Source organism: Balaenoptera physalus (assembly GCF_965194825.1).
Source record: "Balaenoptera physalus genome assembly, chromosome: 5".
Lineage (NCBI taxonomy): Eukaryota > Metazoa > Chordata > Mammalia > Artiodactyla > Balaenopteridae > Balaenoptera > Balaenoptera physalus.
In genome coordinates this window covers 115,259,104-115,280,444 of record NC_138884.1, presented here as the reverse complement: position 1 = coordinate 115,280,444, position 21,341 = coordinate 115,259,104, and the positions used below count along the sequence as shown (strand labels likewise).

At 37.3% G+C, this 21,341-nt stretch overlaps 1 protein-coding gene across 1 annotated transcript in view; it reads left to right on the top strand.

Annotated features, from left to right (window-relative positions):
• Positions 1-1,511: 1,511 nt before the first annotated feature.
• The window catches only part of TACR3 (tachykinin receptor 3), a 90,163-nt gene continuing 70,333 nt past the window's right edge, over positions 1,512-21,341 (top strand). Inside the window, exon 1 of the mRNA XM_082462851.1 lies at positions 1,512-8,391. Coding sequence (XP_082318977.1) covers positions 7,376-8,391 — 1,016 coding nt within the window. The 5' untranslated portion in view covers positions 1,512-7,375. The remainder of the gene's footprint in view (positions 8,392-21,341) is intronic.

Genomic DNA, 21,341 nt, shown 5'->3' with positions numbered 1-21,341 from the left:
AGGGGGAAAAAGACCAGTGCATCATTTCTTAAGTAAAATGTACCAGTGTATTTTCCTACATAAAACAGAATTACTTCTTCCTAACATCATTGAAAACATGGACTAACTTCTAAAATTACCATTTTCAATACAACATAAATTTCACCTATAAATAACAAACCCAATAAAATAAACTTTATTTCGGAAAGGTCATATTTTTATAAATCAAATGTGCTCATAAATAATTCAATTTAGGGTTGTTAATTTCATATAATATATAGAAAGAAGAGCTGGTCTATTAAGCATTTAGTAATTCCAATAACATATACTTGTTATAGATTCTAAGCTAGCCATCTGAATAAAGTTCATACTCGGCTCTTAAATGTCTTGTAGTTTAATTGGGAAGACATACAGGTAAATCAATAATTACAGGATGCTGTGAAAAGAGCCAACCTAATGACAGAAACAGGGTACTATGATAGACTGCCCCATCATAAGAAGCTTCTCCAAAAAGAAGGAAATAATCAAAATGAAATCTAAAGAACAGGTGATAAATTACAGGAAGGGAAAAGGTATTCCAGGAAGAGGGACCAGAACTGTGAAAACATGATGTGTAAAAGAATAAGATATGTTGGAAGAATTGCCAGTAGTTTTAGATAGTTAAAAAGAAGAACAATGCAAGGGAGAAGTAAAAGATGAAGTTAAAAAAGCAAACAGGGACCTAATAATAAAGGGCCTTGTTGCTTTCCACTGAAAGATTTTTGGCAGGGAAATGATTGATCTAATTTATGTTTAGAAAGATCTCTCTAAGCCATTGTAAAGAATAGTTGACAGGAGCAGTACTGACTAAAATCAGCAGTGATCCATTCATAAGAGTGATCCACTATGAGCCTGTCACAGAATCCACAGATGAAGTAATAGAGGTTGAAAGTAGGAATCCACCAGCGGACACTTTCCTACTTTAAATATCTATTGCTTCTTCTGTGGATGTAAGAACTTCTAAGAATGCTGAATCTATTCTACTGGAGTTGGTAAGAGATTGGATTTGTGGAATAGGAGAGAAAGACAGATGCAAAAAAAAATCTAGAATAATTCCCCAGTTTCTAGTTTGGAGAATTAAATTCAGCCAGATTTATTTCCTTATCAACATGGGGAAAAAATGGAAAGAACAGGTTTAAGACCTTGAAGGTGAGTTCAATTTGGGTACTGTAGAGTCTGAAGTGACTGTAGAACATCTGAAGGGAAATGTCCAGTAGGTAGCTGAGTATATGAGCATGGAGAAGTAGATCTGGTAGACATCAAGACTAATGGTAGCAAAGATTTGCATTTGCATAAAGTAGATATCTCAGGGAGAGTATACAGAGTAATAAAGGCAAAGGATCAAGTAAGTAATCTTTGAAAACACTAAAAATAAATGGTAGGCAGAGGAAGTGAAGCCTTAAAATATATTGTTTGGATGTAGGGAGGAAGGAGAAAGCAGCAGAGGGAGAGAAAGTTTCTCTCTCCTTTCTCTCTCCTTTCTCTCTCCTTGTAGAGGGAGAGAAAGTTAAGAATGAAGAAATTAATAATAATATTGTGGGTTACATTGTGAAGAAGTGGGGTGCAGCTGTAAAAAATACTAAAAAATGTGAAATTGGCTTTGAAATTGGGTAGTAGATAGAGGCTGGAAGAATTTTGAGGTACACAGTAGTAAAAACCTAAATTGCCTTTAAGAGACTCTTAGAAATATGGTTGTAACAGGGGATTCTGGTGAGATCTCAGAAGAAAGTAAGGTAGTAAAAACCTAAATTGCCTTGCAGAGACTGTTAGAAATAAGGTTGTTAAAGGGGATTCTGGTGAGATCTCAGAAGAAAATAAGAAATAGGTTATTGGAAACTGGAAGAAATGTTATCTTTGTTATAAACTTGGCTGAATGGTGTTTTGCTTTTGGAAAGTAGAACTTGTAACTGATGAACTTGGATATTTAGCTGAGGAGATTTCTAAGCAAAGCATGGAAGATCAGGCTTGGTTTCTACTTGCTGCTTGTAATGAAGTGCAAGAGGAAAGTGGTAACTTGAGGAAGGCACTGCTAAGCAAAAAGGAACTAGAAAACTTGGGAAAGTTTGTAAAATTCTCAGCCTGTCCATATGGCAAAAGATGAGAATACTGTGCTCTGGAGAAAACACCAAGAGTGTGGCTGGACAAACTTTTGCTGGAAAGATTAGGCATGTGATGGATCCCAACAACCATCTTAGCAGAAACACTGCTATCCTGGACTGGAGCAGACAGAGACAGGATGAAATGAAGAAGGGCTGCTGGACTTCTGGAATTCTGTAGGTAGGAAAAAGGAAATGGATTACTAGAGATACTAGGCTGTAACTGTGTGTTGCCTTTCAGGAAAAGGGAAGAACAACTCCGAAGGTGGCTGAGAGGCCAGCAGGGATGGCACCTCCTCAGTTCTAGAGAATAGGGTTACCACCTCCTTGGGCCAACAGGATGGGACCACCTCAAGCTAAGATGGCAGGACCACCACCAAGAGCCCAGAGGCAGGAACCAATAGGGCCTTGGTGGCCCCAGAGGCAGGGACTGATGGACCCTCCACAGACCCAGAGGACAGAGCATCAAGCCACAGAAGATAATTCTCATGCCTTACATCTAATGGATTTTGTCTCGCTCGATTGTGAACTTTCTTTAAACCTGTGATTCCTTTATTCTGTCCATTATCTCCCTTTTCAAATGGGAATGCCTATTCCATGCCTGTCCCACGATTGTATTTTGGAAATAGATAACTTGCTTTCTAGTTTCAAAGATCCACAGATGGAGAGGAATTTTGCCAGAGGATGGACTATACCCAGAGTTTTAATGCTTACCTGATTTAGATGATAAGATTTGGGGCCTTTTGAGTTCATATTTAAATAAGATTTTGGACTTATAGTTGACATTGGAATAGGTAAAACTTTGGAGCATGTTGGGATAAAGTGAACATCTTTTATATAGGTGAAGACATAATTTGGAAATAGGGTCTTTGCAGATATAAGCAAGTTAAGATGAGGTATACTGGTTTGTGGTTGGCCTTAATTAAATGACTGATGTCTTTATAAGAAAATGGTAATTTGGACACATAAAAACACACAGGGAGGTGATGTAAAGATACACAAGAAGAATATCATGTGATGACAAGCAGAGATTGGAGTAATGTTATCTACAAACACAGGAACACTGAAGATTGCTAGCAAACAGCAGATACTAGGAGAGAGACATGGAACAGGTTCTCCCTCAGAGCTTCCAGAAAAAAAACAGCCTTGCTTACATCCTGATTTCAGATTTCCAACCTCCCAAACTGTGAGAGAATAAATTCTGTTTTAAGCTGTTCAGTTTGTGGTAATGTGTTATGACAGCCCTAGGAAACTAATGCAAATGTCAAATGCTAATGTTACAGAGAGGTCAATAAAGTTAAGAATGGAAAGTGGAAATCTGTTTAACATGCAGGTAATTGATAGGACAGAGCACTGACAAAAGAGTATTAAGAATTTTAATACCTCAAGGTATTGTGAGTGAGGAAGTGGAAATATTAAATTTAGCTCTTTTGTTTAAAAAGCTCATCTAGAAATAAAAGAAGAGAGAGAAAAGTGGTAACTAAAATGGAATGTGGTCAGGAAAGGGCTATTTAATGTAGATTCTTGGATATGTCTCAATCCTAAAGAAAAAAAAAAAAGAAAAGAGGTGTTCGAGAGAGAGAAAGGATAAGAATTGTTGAAAGAACACGTAGTACAGATGAAAGAAGATAAACCACTTTCACAGAGACAATAATAAATGACTTAAAGATGGATGAAATGCACAGAAATGTGAAGTTCTTGGCTGGTGGTCTTACTTTTATCAGAAAAACTGTAAATAACATCATTTGCTGAGCATAGAGAGGAAGATGGAGAAGAAAGAGAATTGCAGAACAGCTGAGAACCGATCACAGGCCCACATGGAAAGAGGGTCCGGTAGACAGCAAGAATTGCTAAGTAGCTGTCTACGCAATTAACTGGAGATGATCAATTGTTGATTGTCAGCAACACTCAGCAGCCTGACTGTCGGAGTCCATAACTCAGAGGGTGGAAGTGAGCCAGTGTAACTGCAAAGCAGGTACGATGAAATAATAAAGGACAAAAATAAAGCAAGCAGCAAAGAGTGGACTATCAGGATCTGACATTGGTAAAAAGAAAAAAGTATCTCAACATAGTGGGAAACAATGAACACACTGAAGCTAAAAGTGTGAGAGAACTGTCACACGGAAGATTATTGTCAGAGACGGAAATCTGGAAATTTGACTTTTTCTTTCCGAAAATAACTCTTCCACTAGCCAGCAACACTACCCGAAATTCCACCCTGATATGTTTATTTTTAGGAGGCCTGTTAAAATAAAAACACAAGCATGAAATATGCCATATTGTTTCCTCGAGTTGTAAAAGAGGAAAAAATAATTAATATATGACCAGCATCCATTCTATTAATATAAATTGTTAGCAAATTACTGGGGCACATCACCAGTATGTATTCTAAGCAAAAATATGGAGAGTAAATAACATCTGGAAGAAATGTAATCTATTATGCATAATAAAATAGGCTAATATTTCTTGGTCATTAGGAATAAACTGCAAGTACTCACATAAATGATCGTAATTTGTATTACAATTATTCCGTCAAACCAAGATTTACACACTATTATCTAAAACCTAGTAATGTCTCCTAGGATACCATGCTTGGCTTATTTTCCAGGATCATCATACATTTGCACAGGTGCATACTCACACACACTCCCAGGTTTTAAATGTGGGAGCATAGGATTCTCTCTAAGTTACCTTCTAGTGGGTTAACATTTTCTCAGCCTCCCTGCTCCTTTCCTCAGTAGTCCAAGGCTAAGGCTTTTGGAGTTCTTACGGTAAGTGAAAGAGGATGAGAAAGAATTAGGAAACAAGAAGAGTAGGCTCAGATAAGAGTAAGATTCAGATTCTGGAGCTACTATGGTCAGATTATTCACCAAATTCTCTTAGTTGGGAAACTTCCTCCTTAACCATTATCTCCTAAACCTTCCTGTTTTTCAAGGCATAAGTTTCTGCTAAGTCTATCTTTCTTTTTGGCACTTCATTTTATCCTCACAAAGAAATGTTTTAAGCAAAGTTAACAGAATCCAGTAGGCACACATCCTCCTACTTAGTTACATACTCCCATTTTTCTCTGCATCTTCCTATTCTACTACCCTTAACACTTGCTTTAATGTCAAAAACACTACTAGACTACAGGCTCCATGAGGACAGGGTTTGTATCTGGTTGTCTCCTTGCTACATCCCTAGTATTTGGTACAGCTTTGGAAGGAAGTACACTCAATACACATTGAAGGAATGACTGAAGCAACGCATGAGCAATAACTACTCTACTGGGACACAGGGAAAGTCTCTCTATGTAAGGCAGATGTAAAAGGAAAGCCATGAGCTGGATCCCTCTCTTCCTCTGAAAGAAAACAACTCTTTAAACGCCTTTCATTGTAACTTCTTCTAATTCTATCACCAATCAATTTTTGTCCTATCTTCTACTCATATTTAAGTCCAATAAGGACAAAATCACAACTTGTAACGCTCTGTATGGATAAGTAAAACAGCAGTGTAAACTGAATAGATTTCTACACAACGAATTTTACAACTGTAAATATTTGATCAAAATATGCATAATTACCAAACCACATCATGACCCATTTTGTAATCTTGATAAATGGTGTGTTTCATACAAAGGAATTTTTTTTAACAATTCTCCATTGATTTCATTAGGGAAGAAAGAGGCTTTCACTTGTAACTCAAGTAATTTCCCAAGATGGTGAATTAACAGAAAGAAGTAATTTGCCTTTCAAAAGAAAACAATTTAATTTAGAATTAATAAGCAGGAAGTGTGGAGTCTGTTAACTTATGATTTATCATATGTTTTTGCAGCTCTTTCTGGGAAGAAATAGCAAATAATAACCTTTGATAATTATCATTTTCAGCATGCATTTATTTTGAAGTAGGGTTGTGTCCACAGAATTATTATCAGGTTGCCTCAAACTTACTTCTATACACTACCTTTTTGTCATAAAAAATATAAGAAGGAAAATATTATTTATTACCAATCACCCTAAGTTCACTTATGCAATAATCCAGGTTTTTAAAGAATAGGTACTTAACTGGGAAACTAAAGAATACAGTGTGCACAAATCACAAGCTACTTTCTCTTGAAGCAAATAAAACTTGCTCTCAAATACATCTTACCTGGCAATGTTTAGATGAAATGCACATTGTAACAACAGAGAAGGGCACTAACATTTATTGAGGTCTCCCTCCTGCCTGGTATTGTCGAAAGGCTGTTGAAACTACTCATCCCCAACATTACCCTGAAAATTAGATTTTTTAAAAATCTTCATTCTCAAGTGAGGAAATCAAAGCTCAAAGAGTTCAAGTGGGGAAAAAAAAAAAAAAGAGTTCAAGTGTTTTGGGGGGATTGCTAAAATACGTGTAACCCTAAACCTCTTCTCACCTGCCCCCCAAGAGACTAATAAAAGAGAGTCTTGGCCCCAGAACATCTTAATAAATTGCCTGTGAGATCCACCTAAGCACAGGCTCCAGCTTGCACTCCACCGAACACTCCAGCTCACCTGCTCTCACCCAAAGCTCAGAAGTCAGGCCTGCCTGTCTGCCCAGGAAATTAAGGTTATTCTTGCATCCTCATCAGTGTGTCCTCATGGTCAGGCCCTGAAAACTAAGGCTCCAAATGTCCAAAACCGTATAGCCATGTGTATGTATTTAGATTGCTTACAGGATACTTTCATCCCAGAGAAATGAAGAAATTCAAGTCTTGCCCTTGTGTTTCAAGAAAATCTACATCTTGGAATTTCTGATTTACCCTCATTGTTTTATGGCATTCCAACCTGAGCAGAATCCTCCAGGAAAAACCGTAGTCTCTCTCTGCCTGGGGGAGAGGAGGGGTCGGATTTCTGGGGATAGAGATTAGAGGAAGAGGGGAAATGGGTGGATTTGGGAAGGGGGAACGAGAAGAAACAGGATCTGAGAAGGGAGAATAGAAACACACGAGCAGAAAGTTGAGTGAAATTCCAAAACCCAGTGGCACCTAACAAAGCGCGCGGCTCTCGGTGCCCACAGTCCGCAGCCGGCTGCACCCACACATGCTCTAGCCCTAGCTGAAAAATCCCCGGGGACCGTGCCTTTGCTTTACGGGTGAATGGCTTAATTGGTTTAGAAAAGAATAGTCCACAGTAAATGTCTGAAAGCAGGGACCTCAGCAAAATATCTTGAAGTTAAAAGACGAAAAACAATCTTGCAATGATTCTAATTACGTATGAAAAAGTGCAGCCCTTCCTTCAGCGTATCAACCCGCCGAGTAGCGAATGAATGAAACCCAAAGGGCGGGGGTGGAGGAAAGGAGGGCAATCGTATCCCAAGAAGGGGCTCGTCAGCTCCGCACAACGTCACGGAAGCAGGGCACTATGACAAACTATAAAGCTCGCAGCAGCCCCCGATGCTCAGCGCTCCAGCCGGTGCCCGGGAACTCGCGCAGGGGCGGCCCCGGAGTTCTCCGCGGGCGACAGCCCTTAGCATCTCTTTTTCCGACTATCTCATCCTTCCTGCCTGCTAGATTCGCAGACTCCTCGGAGAAAGTGCCTCCCTTCTCCCCATCACCTGCAGGTTCAAAGCATACCTTAACCAGCAAGGGCTGTGGGTACCTTTCTACCTCGCTTTCGGGCGGGGCTGAGGTCCACTCCGCAGCAAAGCTACCGGGAAGCAGAGAAGAACTTCGAGGGAGACGGCCCGGGCGGGCAGCGGGTGAGTCAGGGGAGCCGGGTTGCCGACCCATCGCTATGGTCTCGCTCCCCGTAGCCGCGAACTGGACGGACTGGGGAACAGCGGGGGCGGACGCCGGGAACCCGAGTGCCGCGCTCGAGGCTGGGGCAGCCGCGGGAGAGGCTGAGCCTGAGTGGCTGCAACTGCTCGTCCAAGCCGGCAATCTTTCCGCTTCCTCCTCCACGCTGGGACTGGCCGCGGCCTCGGCGGCGCCTTCGCAGTTCCGGGCCAACCTCACCAACCAGTTCGTGCAGCCGTCTTGGCGCATTGCGCTCTGGTCGCTAGCATACGGCGTGGTGGTGGCCGTGGCGGTCTTCGGGAATCTCATCGTCATCTGGATCATCCTGGCCCACAAGCGCATGCGGACCGTCACCAACTACTTCCTCGTGAACTTGGCTTTCTCCGACGCCTCCATGGCCGCCTTCAACACCTTGGTCAACTTCATCTATGCGCTTCACAGCGAGTGGTACTTTGGCGCCAACTACTGTCGCTTCCAGAACTTCTTTCCTATCACAGCGGTGTTCGCCAGCATCTACTCTATGACTGCCATTGCAGTGGACAGGTGAGGAGAAGACCGGGAGGAAGGAGGAGGAGGAGGGAGAGAGAGGGGCTGGGCGGTGGGATAAGGTTACAAAGGAAATGGTGACAAAATGGGTTTGATAAAAGGAAAGGGACCAGGAAAAAGTTCTTGAAGAAAGGAGGTCACTGACGCATTTGTAGTCCTCTAATGGCTGAACTGGTTTCTGCTTCTGTGGCCTCCCCACTCCCACCCTAATCCCCTGATCCCCATTAAGGGCATCTAGAAGGACTGAAGAAGGCAAATGAGAGAGCCGGGGAAAATCTGTCATTCCAAGTAGGACAAACTCAGCTAGAAACGCTTAGTACTCTCACATTTTCTCAGATGGCTTTAAGCAATTGCCACAAAAATTATGTTATCTGTAAAATGTACTTTGTGGCCTTCCTTCTGTCAGTCATTATTCTGTCAGAGAAATGAATGATAAGTTACCCTTCTCCTCCCTCTGGTTTGCTGGTCCTCATCACCACCCAACCCCTTCCCCATCCTTGCCCCAAGGCCAACACTGGTTTGGTCTCTCAGTTATGGAGGGTCCATCAGAGGCAACAAGCTCCCTCCAAATGATTGCCGTCAGCTAGCAGTTTCCACAGTGTTTCAGGTAGATTTCACTTCCAGTAATCTGTGAAGGCCATGAGATGGGTAAACCCTGTGTCTGGAAGATGGCATCCAAATCATTCAGATGATGGGCAATAAAAAGCCCAAAGAATAAGTGGTTAAGAAATGAGGCACACCACTTTATAACTGTTGAAGATAATCTTTTAGAATGTCCCCCCATCTACAGTGGGGATTCTGAGATTCTCAAGCAATTTTAAGAAGCTGGAGAGACCTCCAACAGTTGTCCTCATGTTCCAGTTTATGAAATTTCCGTGTGTATTTTCTTTCTCATATTGAACATTTCGGACTATGCATACTGTGTTAACATAATGGTAAACCTCTACCTGTTACTGATAGTTACATTTTAATTCAATATTATGCTAAAAAAGAAACACACCAGTTGATTTTAGTCTTCATTTTGTGATTGGCAGCTTGCAAGGGGGATGCATGGAGGCGGGGGGAGGGGATTGAAGTCACTTTAACTTCAAGTAACAAGGTTCTCATCTGTGAAAAGAAAAAAACACTTTTTTTCTATATTAACAAACTTGTTCAAAATAAAATGAGGCTTAATATTAATTCTTACTACATTAAGCCACCATTATGAGAAAAAAATAAGAAAAAACTACTTTTTTTTTCCATAAGTCCATCCTCTGTGTTTACTATTTTGAAATAGTGAGCACAGAGGTCTTGATGACATAAAGCTTTAGAAACAATTTTCAAATGCCACGCCCAGGGGGTTAAATTGAAGGAGCAGTGGTTAGTTGCCACTGACTAGGATAAGGAAGCATAAAACCACATTTTAAAAGCCTCTGAAACTGCCAATCTTCCTTTCCCCTTTATCTCTGATTTTCCACAAGTATCTCACCCCTTCATTTTTGTAGGGACAGAGGTGCGTACAAAGAAGAAATAAAATTAGCCCCAAGATGGAGAACAAGTGAAATTGCCTCTAATCTTGCTCTGCCAAGATAGAAAGGAATGTTTCTTTGGCTTGAGCATTTTTTTTTTAATACATCTTTTTTGGAGTATCATTGGTTTACAATGTTGTGTTAGTTTCTGCTGTACAAAAAAGTGAATCAGCTGTATGTATGCATATACCACCATATCTCCTCCCTCTTGAGCCTCCCTCTGACCCTCCCTATCCCACCCCTCTAGGTCATCACAAAGCACGGAGCTGATCTCCCTGTGCTATGAGGCTGCTTCCCACTAGCTAGCTATTTTACATTTGGTAGTGTATACATGTCAGTGCTACTCTCTCACTGCATCCCAGTCTCCCCTTCCCCTGCTGTGTCGTCAAGTCCGTTCTCAACATCTGCATCTTTATTCCTGGCCTATCACTAGGTTCATCAGTACCATTTTAATAGATTCCATATATATGTGTTAGCATGCGGTATTTGTTTTTCTCTTTATGACTTACTTCACTATTTATGACAGACTCTAGGTCCATCCACCTCACTACAAATAACTGGTTTGAGCATCTTTATTTTTTGTTTTTGTTTTATTTATTTTTCTTTGTTCTGATCTGGAGGAGAGGCATTAGCATATCATGTTATAAAATTCTCACAATGTTATTGAAATGTTAATGGTACATTATGAAATTTGATGAAAATTTAGTGTGTGAATTTGGTATTTCAAGTCTGCGAGGGGAAAAAAGGTCATTTTCCCAATCACTTTCTGCCAATATTTATACAAAATCTGAAATGGTCTTGGAGTTATTTTAATTGATAATGTAATGCTATTTCATCACACTCACTGGTTTGAAATCAATGAATACTACTTATTCTTTCCTATTTCTTTACTAGAAAACATTATTCAATTACCAAAACTATTCAAAATTTAGGAGCGTACAATTTGCAACAAAATCTGAAGCATACTCAGTTCAGATACTGAAAAACTTTTTAAAACTGTTAATTAAAAAATTAGTTTCCTGGGACTTCCCTGATGGTGCAGTGGTTGAGAATCCACCTGCCAAAGCAGGGGACATGGGTTTGATCCCTGGTCTGGGAAGATCCCACATGCCACGGAGCAACAAAGCCCGTGTGCCACAACTACTGAGCCTGCACTCTAGAGCCCCCAAGCCACAGCTGCTGAGCCCGCGAGCCACAACTACTGAAGCGCGCGCACCTAGAGCCCGTGCTCCGCAACAGGAGAAGCCACCACAGTAAGAAGCCCGCGCACCACAGCAAAGAGTAGCCCCACTCGCCGCAGCTAGAGAAAGCCCGCGGGCAGCAATGAAGATCCAACGCGGCCAAAAATAAATTAATTAATTTTAAAAAAAAGAATAAGCTTAAAAAATAGTTTCCTTTGAGCAACTGACAAAAAAGGATTACAAAAATAGAGATAATTTTTAGAATCAAAGGGTATACAGATATAACAGAATTCTCAATAGTTTACCAGTCCACAGAATCTTTCTGCATTGGTGTCTTATCAAACATGAACTGAAAATACTAGTCCTGTGGTATCTGCAGTAATTTTATTGATTCAATTTGGCAAGGTTGACCCATCCTAGGAAGTTTAGGTGAGTCATGGTGCCTTTGGTTATGGTTGCATGGACTCCCTGCCCCGTATAGAACATAGTTAACAGTATATGCCCAAGAAATTATCTTTCCCTATATAATTCATGCTTTATTGAAATAGCCATATAGTTATATAAACCCTAATTAGGTCTTAACTGATAAAGGAATACGTCATTTAGACTGTGATACTAACACTTGATTATTGAATTGTGAGTGTTTTCTAATCCCATTTAATGTAAACTGAATTGTATCCTCCCAGCCTAAATGGAAAATGTACTGAACCCACTGTGTCCCCCTGCCTAAAATCAAAACGATCTTCTGAGGTTTAAAACTACTTCAGCTTTGACTCAGGCACTTATGGCTTTCCTTCAGCTGCAGCAAAATGCTTGCAACCTCCTATGACCTCAGAAATCTTAGACCTGAAAGGATTGTAGATGCTTCCTTAATGAACACCTGTATTTTACAAGTGGAGAAACTCAAGCCAACAGTCACACATTTTGTTGAGTAAAGGCGTTATTTTCCTTTAAGTGTTTTGCACTCATTCTGCACTGGGAGAACTGCTTGATTTCTAATTCCACATTTTTTATGTACTATTGATAACTCTACTAAAGATTTGAATGTGAGTTCATAGGTTCTGATCTTATCCTGAAACACCCTGTCCTTTTGCTTTGTTAGAAATTCTTGCAAAACTATGTGTTTATAGGCCAAGAAATCACCTTTAAGTTCTACATAGTTCCTTTTTGCCTGTAAGGCTACTTCACCATACACACGCACACATACACACACACAAACACACTGGAATTATTTGCCAATGAAGTCACTGTTTCTCTCCACCATCCTTCCCAAATTTGCCATTTTGAAATGTAACATTTAAACATAACATTTATCTAAAAGATGCTCAGCTTTTCCAAGATCATTCAGCAGAGCTTCAAACCACCGCAGTCCACTACAGGACCTGTACTATTCTTAACCTCTATACTCTCTTATAGTTCCTAAGGAGTTGTGGTGACTACAGGTTTAAATTAGAATTTAGCACTTGTTTATGCTCTATGTCTTACATGTAGATATAACACATCTTACATATATATTACCTATGTTTTAATTGAGAATGCAGATGTTAGAAAATTAATAGAACAGTTTATAATAGAAATATTATCTTTTTAAAAATTTATGGCATATCCCACTTGACATACAGGGATATTAGAAAATAGAAAATATTTTCTTCCATTTTCTAAGCACATTTTTGAAGTTAAGTTAGAAACTCTAGGAAAGTTTATTAACATATAGTAAGGGACAATTTCAGGGCATAGGGTCCAGTATTGATTAAAATATTTAAAGAATTTTTTAAGTGACAGTCACTGTTTTTTACCTGGAAACCTTAAGGAAGTAATTTAATATGTTTTATTTAATAATTCAAAAGCATTAACAAACACAGCAAAAAAAACTTTATATTCTTCAAACCCAGGGACACCTGACATAAATAATTAGTAAAATAAATATTTAATCTAACTGAAGTAAGTTATATTTCTAGCCAAATAGATAAAAATTTATCTTATATGCTATACTTTAAAAAATTTGCTTTTCATAAAGCTGTTATGCAAAGTATTCATAGAACCTCTATTTTTTTGAAGCTTATTATAGACAGATGAAAATATATAGTCATAAAAGATCATAAGGCCTCAATGTGGTAACAAATTATCTAAATGTATTGTGGTAAATTTTACCATTGCTTTAAATATTATGGTTATAAATACTTAGGTAAATTTTTTTTAAAAACATCTTTGTCAGTCTTTAATTCTAGTGCCTGAGCCAATCTCTTCATTCCTCTCTACTTTAGGGAGAGCCACTGCCCATGCAGTTATATTCTTTATTACAGTAAGACTTGACTCATTATTTAGCCCAGATGATAAACTGCATGAGCTTAGCCTAAGATAAACTGCTTTACATTTGCATTCTTTGCAAAATAGTAACTAAAACTATGCTTTGGAAAAGATTACTTTTAGAAAATTTTTTATGAATCTTTAGCTCTTTTTACAATTTGTAGTTCTTATTCAAGGATTTTAAAATATCCCATTTGCAGTCACTAAAATTACTGCTGTAGTGTGCTGTGAAAGTTCGATTAAAACTATCAAACAAATACAAATTCAAGTGCAAATTCTTATAAAATTAATCCTGAGCACATAATGAAAGCAACAAATGTGTATTAATTGAATGAATGAAACATAAAATCATGACAAAGTAAGGTGAAATCAGAAGTGTCTCTTAGATAACTAGCAGGACTCCAGTTGATATCAATGTTACATTAACAACACTGGGAGAAAAAGGAGTTTATATCATATTTAACAGACACAGTATAAAAAATGCTGAATATATAACATATTCTTACACACTAATAAAAATATATATCTCTAATATAAAAAGAACAAAAGTAACAAACAGAGAATTCACAAAAGAAGAAATAAAAGTGTCTAACAAACATTAAATTATGGATTGCTTATATTCTGTATCTCCATTTTTCACCTGTTATTTGCTTCTCAAGACATTCAAATCTGAACTCTTTTCCCAACACTCTACCCAAAGAGCCTTACTGAGAAATTCAGTGAGCATTTAGTCCTCAACTTCCTTGACCTTTTAGTAGTATTCCTCACAGGTGGCTATTGCCTCTTGGCTTACGACTGTCCTGATCACCTCCTACCCCCTCCGCCTCTCTTCCATGGCATTATTAATTCTCAATAATTAGAATTATTTCTAATTCTCTGCCTCTATGTAGTAATTAAATGCATAGGTTCCACAATACCAAATCCTGGACCTGATTTTGTCCTTACTTTATTCTCTATTTCTAAGTGACCTCATTCAAACCCACAGCTTCATTTTTCACTTTTGAATGAGCAGTTTCCATTTTTTCTATTATCTAATTGGTTTTCTTTTGAATTATAGAAGACACATAACAATCCATACAATAAAGTGGACAAATATAAATGAATGAAAAATTAAAACTGGAAAAAATAGAAAGGGAGAAAATAAAAACAAGATGGGAGTGAAGTTATAACATGGACATTCAGGTCAAAGACTCCCAATCATTTATGAAAGTTAAGCTTCAAATATGTCTCTGAGCCTCTTAGTGAACACACAAAAAAGGAAATACAATTAGTAAATTTGTTTACACTGTCCGTAAAAACAATATATACACATTCCTTAAGGGCTTAGGAATTTCTGATATTTGAGTTTCAAGAAATTCTTTGTATGGGTAATTAAGAGGACAGTGTCTTTAACCACAGTGTGGCAAATGCAAAAGAAGATTTCCCATAGGTGTTTGCTTAGCATTCCTCTGAGTAGGCCAAAGACATATGCCAAAGCAGAACTCAGTGAATGATGTTCTCAGGGTAAAACCTCTATCTGAGCACAGTTTCCAGATGGTCTGGTTTGTTGTATTGAAAAAACTACGAAAAAGGATAAAATGTATTTCCTCCAAAAGTATTTTTTTTCACCTGAACTTTGGATATAGCTAGAGAATCAGATAATTCAAAGTTGTAACATACGGCAAAAGCTCTACAAATCATTCTCATTCCAGTCCCCAATCTCTGATCCTGATTCATCCTCTATATCAGTCTCTTATTTAAACTTATTTTCCCCTCATTCATTATAAGGATCATACATGCACAGTGAAAAAAATTAAAAATAGAAATATTAGAAAGTTAAATTTACCTGTAATTGTCCTACACCCCAAATATAGCCTATCTATGATCTTCACGTTCACATTTCAACTCTCCCCTCATTTTTTGTGATATGTATATCTCACATATTACATTATGTACATGCATAAATAAAGATATATTTTTTAATTACTAAAATAGTGCCACATTATCATGTCATTTTAAATTTACCATACAGGGTTATTAAAATTTATTGAACAAATTATAAATCTTGGACATTATATGTTATGAAGATATAGATGTTTATCTTACTCTATAACATTTTTACTTTAATTGTTTAAATTACAGTAAGTACATGTAAGATAGAAATAATACATACATATGTTTTAAAACTCAAAAAGTAAATGGATCACCGGCTTAAAATCCTCTAAACCGTCTTTGAGCTCTGCTCATGTACCTGACGTTTCCACCTGGGTGTCTGAAAAGCTCCTCGAAGTCCTCCAAACCCATTATCTTACCTCCAAACCTTTTCCTCTTCCAGTGTTTCCCATTTCAATAAACAGTACAAGCATCCATTCAGTTGTTCAAATAGCTCCCAATCTATTATCTTCTTTCTGACTCTACCCCCACTTCCCTAGTCCAAGCTACTATCATATCTTTCCTGGACTACTAAAATCACCTCCTAATTGGTCTCCCCACATCCAATCTTAATCCACCTTAGTGTATATAAGAAGATGTTTCTGCACTCCTACTTAATGCTACAATGTTTTCCTATTGCTGTTATGAGAAGAAGAATATTCTTAATCCAGATAATAATACCTTGTATAGCCTGGTTCCTTGACCTGTCCAACTTCAACTCATACCATACCTCAACTTCCTAATCTTTGTTCTAGCCACTCTGATCCTCTTTCAAGTCCCTAAATGTGCGATGCTATCTTTTTGCCATAAAGCCTTTAAGCACAGTTTTCCTTCTGTCTCAAATTTCCTTCTGCCCATTCCTCATTAGTTGAATGTACTCCTCATTTAGATAACAGCTTGAATCTCATTTCACAGGGAAATGTTCCATAAGCCTCCCAATTTAAATTAAATGTCACTTTGTAGATTCTCTTAGCACATGTTAGTCATAGCATTTTTGTATGTTAAATTAAGAATACTTGATTAATAATTTCCTCTAATAAACTTATAAACATCATAAAGACAAGTTCCCTCTGTTCTTAGTCTTTATTGTATCCTTATGCCTATCATACTGTTTTGCACATGGTAAGCACACAATCCAGATTCCTGAATAAAAGAATCATAAAAGTAATCAAATAAAAATTAAAGTGATGAGATATAACTTTTTTCCAATAAAATCGGCAGAGATTGCTAAGTTGTAGTAAACATGGCATTTTAACACATGATTTTAGACTGGACCATATGTAATTGCCAGTTTTTATAGTTTAAAATGTCAATTAATATTTCATATGGTTTAATCTAACAGTTGGGTATATATTGTCAAAAATATTTCAGGGTGCAATTTTCCAACATGTTCAAAGATATTTTTCAAATCAAAATTCAAAGAACTGAAAACAACTAAAAAGCCCAACAAAAAGAAATGAATGATGAGGCATCTAAAAATGAAATTCTATGTAGAAATTTTAAAATTACATTTGAATATAACCTCAGTTCTCTCAAGTCTCTAGGCACATGTATATAAATGTGCTAACATTAACATGCATATCCAAATTTTTTTAGTCCATAACCTTTGCTTATAAACCATTTCTTGCTAGTCTCCAATTATTTCAAAGAATCCCTAGGGAAGTCTGATGAGAGTTCATCAGTAGTCCTCCTTAGCACTTCCATTCTCCTCACCATACCCTGGCCAGACAGAGAGAGAGAGAGAAAGAAAGAAACAGCAATGTCAACACTTTGGTACAGAACATAATAGTGTCTCTGGAAAAAGCCATGCCTTTCTCCAGTTGTTTTGGGCACACTGCATCCAAATCTGCAGAAGTCATAAATTACAAACTGCCCTCTGCCTGAAGTTTTTGTGATGTCTATTTATGTTCCAAACAGAATTTGGAGGAATTATCTTGTCCCTAATCTTTGCTCCATTAACAAATTCTTAAAGACCAGTGTTCCTTCATCTTCTGCTTGCAACTCTCTCTCCCTGGGGCTCAGCTCTAAACCACATGTCCAGGATGAGGAATTGTTTCCCTACTTCCCTATGCCTCATTGCTTTGAGAATAAACCGTTCTTATTGAGGCTTGCTCAATGGTACGTTGGATAAATGGTGCAAAATATACAACTGGGGTTTGAAGCCCCACCACTTCATTAGACACAGTCAGAGTCTGAATCCCACTTTAGACTCAGCAGGATCTCTAACACATGATGAATTTTTAGACTATGGATTTAACAGGCTGATATAATTCTATATGTGCAATAAGATAGATATAGATTTGATTTTCTCTGAATGCTGAGATTTTGCGTAATTTTGTTTTCCTTTATACTTTTCCTTTTCTAATTATCTACAACAAAATGTACTTCTTTTACATGAAACAAAATACATTGCTAATTAATTAAAGTTCTGAAGATGGATGGTGGTGATGGTTGCACAATAATGTGAATGTACCACTGAACTGTACACTTAAAAATAGTTACAATGGTAAATTTTATGTGTGGTATATTTTATCACTATAAAAATTTTAAATATTAATTAAATAAATAAATACTGTTTAAGGACCTAATAATGACTCTGAGATACATGCTAAAGAGTTTGGATTCAAGGAGAGAACAACTTGATTAAACTTTGTATAGATTTTTAGTGATAGATGTTTTATGGCAACATTTTTAACACACTTTCTAGGCTAATTTAGAAATCACGAAGACATCTCTGGCAAAAGAGTACCGTTAACATTACAATGGATTATTTTGTAAACTGTGAAATCTTTTTCTTGGGAATTATGCAAAGATATCACACCTATGTGGAGTAATTTAGAAGACTGCCTAAAGATACAGGGATAAATTAGCTTAGTATTTCTATTATTTAGTCTGGTATATGACAAAAGTTTTTAAATATTTGCTTAAGAAGTCCCCTATTTTGAGTTTGTATTATCATCTATGATTTTTTTTTACCTTCAAATCTGCCCAAGTATCAAGGTTATTTAAATTTTTCTTTTACGCATACCTGTAAGTAAGGAAAATGTGTATCTGATTTTATCACTAAGCAACAAAGGCCTCAATTGTGTTCTGGAGCTGATTTATACTTGTTAGAGGGAATCAATTGTGCACATTTCTTCTCAACTCTGCATTTAGTGATGTTGCTTTGGTAGCATGAAATCATGGTAGGAGTATTTACACCATAGAAATTTGCAAATGCTAGAAGTCATGAGTTTTGTTTTGTTTCTGTGTTTTTTTTTCCTTAGAGTGCTTGTGGTTAAACATTTACCAACACACAAATCACTATATTTGTAGTCATTCACTCAATAGCTATTTCTTAAGTACCTTCTAAGTATTAACATTGTATAGATACGGGGCACACTGGAATAAACAAGACAAACATGTCCCATATCCTAATGAAACTGTAATTAATATTTTCACTTGAATCCCTCAGCTGTAGTTCAGAGTCCTAAATCCAATAATCTATTGAACTTCAACATCTGAAAGTTTAATAAGCATCTCAGAATTTACATGCTCCAAACTGAGTTCCTGATTTTCCTCTGAAACTTACTCCTCCTACAATCTTCTGAGGTCAAAAATCTGAACCTTAGGTCAGAACTCTTGGAAGTATTCTCACTCATCTCTTCTTTCATACTCTATGTTCAATCAATCAGAAAATCTAATCACTTTTACTTTCAAAATATATGTAGAATCTAATCACTCCTTAAGATGTCTATCGTTGCCTCCCTAGTCCAAGTCAATATCATTTCTCACCTAACTGGTTTCCCTACCCCTGCTTTTGTTTCCCTTTGGTTTGTTCTCAGTGCAACAATCAGAGAGATCCTGTAATGAGTCAGATCATATATCCCCTCTACAAATCCTCCAATGGCACCTCAGTTCTCTCAGGGTAGAAATCAAAGTTCCTACAATGGTCTATAAGAATTTATAGTAGCTGGTCCTTTGTTACTCTCCAACCTTATCTCCTACTACTTACACTCCACCACTCTGCTCCACCATCACTGGATTCCTCTGTTACATCAATATACTAAGTGTGTTTCCACCTCAGGATCTTACACTCTGTGTGAAACACTCTTACTCCAGACACATTGTTCATTACCTGTACTACTTCTGGACCCTGACTACTCTATTTGAAATTGCTTTAAATTTTTCTTTACCACATGTATCACCTTCTAAAATACTATGTAATTAGCTCATCTGCAATGTTTATTGTTTTTTTGTATGTCTGCCCTGGATTCTAAGTTCCATGAGGACAAGGCTAGACCTGTGTCTCAACTGAGTAAATGAAGAATAGATAGAGTCTATGGTAACTGGGAACACATAGCAGGGGAAAGCACATTTATAGTGTTAGAGCAGAAAAACTCAGAAATGTAGAAGTATTTTTAAAGTTCCTTATTTTATAGAAGTAAAGAAAATATCTCCTGGGGCTTCCCTGGTGGCACAGTGGTTGAGAATCTGCCTGCCAATGCAGGGGACATGGGTTCGAGCCCTGGCCTGGGAAGATCCCACATGCCGTGGAGCAACTGGGCCTGTGAGCCACAATTACTGAGCCTGTGCGTCTGGAGCCTGTGCTCCGCAACAAGAGAGGCCGTGATAGTGAGAGGCCCGCGCACCGTGATGAAGAGTGGCCCCCGCTTGCCACAACTAGAGAAAGCCCTCGCACAGAAACGAAGACCCAACACAGCCATAAATAAATAAAAAAAAAAAAAAAAAAAAATCTCCTAATAAATTGGCTATGAGTAGTTACTATTTAAATAAAAACAAAACATTTAAAATATTCTATGCAACCTAATATGTGATTATCATATTAAACTGAATCATCTATAAAGAAAAAGATTAAGAGATTTTCAAATGAGCATAGGAAACAATTTTGAAGAAATTAAAAACTCACAAATTGAGTGTTTATGCTGAATAAGTACTATTAATCACAATTCAGAATTCTTAGATGAATAAACTTACTGAATTTAAAAGACGTCACGGTGCCATATGTATTGATTTTTATACCTTCAAATTAAATAAATATATGAAGGCTGTTTTCCCCATTAAGTTAACTACATGGTATAAAATAAATTCAAAACTCTTAAACTTACATCATGTTTTCATTAATTTAAAATGTTTTACCCCTAAAATAAAAATATTTTCAATATCTCTTCAACAAAGATTTACATAAGCTAAAATTCATGTTGAAGGCTGTGGTATTTCACAAACAAACTAGTGTAATAATATTTTTTAAATAACAGATTACAATGCTTTCCTGTGTAAGAAATTACTGACAATCCCCATTGACCAGTCACAAAACCATTTCTGAGACTATCTTTAATGGACAAGAATGAAACAGGTCTCCTTAGAAATATATAAAAGGACACCATTTTAAAGTTTTAGCAGCTAAAAAAATAGAACACACATGCCAAAGAACACACACACACACAACCAATTCTATGCATGCACAATTCAGTACATGCAATCCTTGCTTTGCACAGATTTCAGTTACCAAGATTATTTATTTATATAACACTAGTCCCCTCAACAGCTTGGCTCAAGTTTTTCTTACCATGTCACATTAACTGTGAGTACTTGCATAAAGTAAAAAATTAGCTGCTAGCTCTTAAGCTGTCATGAATCACTCCACAAATAACAGCTGCACTTCATAATCAGTGACCAATCATATTCCTATTTTTCAAAATCTGTTACTGATTGGTCACTGATTATCTTAGTCAGTTCATGCACAGACAGCAAAGCACATAGTTGCATTGCCTCATTGTCTTTCAATGATAAACTCAAATGACACCTTAGAAAAATGGCTAATCAAGAGAAGGACTTGCCAACAAAGAGGAAGAAATAAAAAGTGATAACACTGAAAGTGAAATTCAAATCCAATATAGGTGAAGATGAAGAAGAATAGCTGAATAAGGGAATGTTGACAGTCACTTTACAAGAGACTCTAAATATGCAGCCAGAGGAAATTAGTGAAGGTGAATTTATCAACATGAATGAGAAAAATGATAGTGACAAATGATGAAGA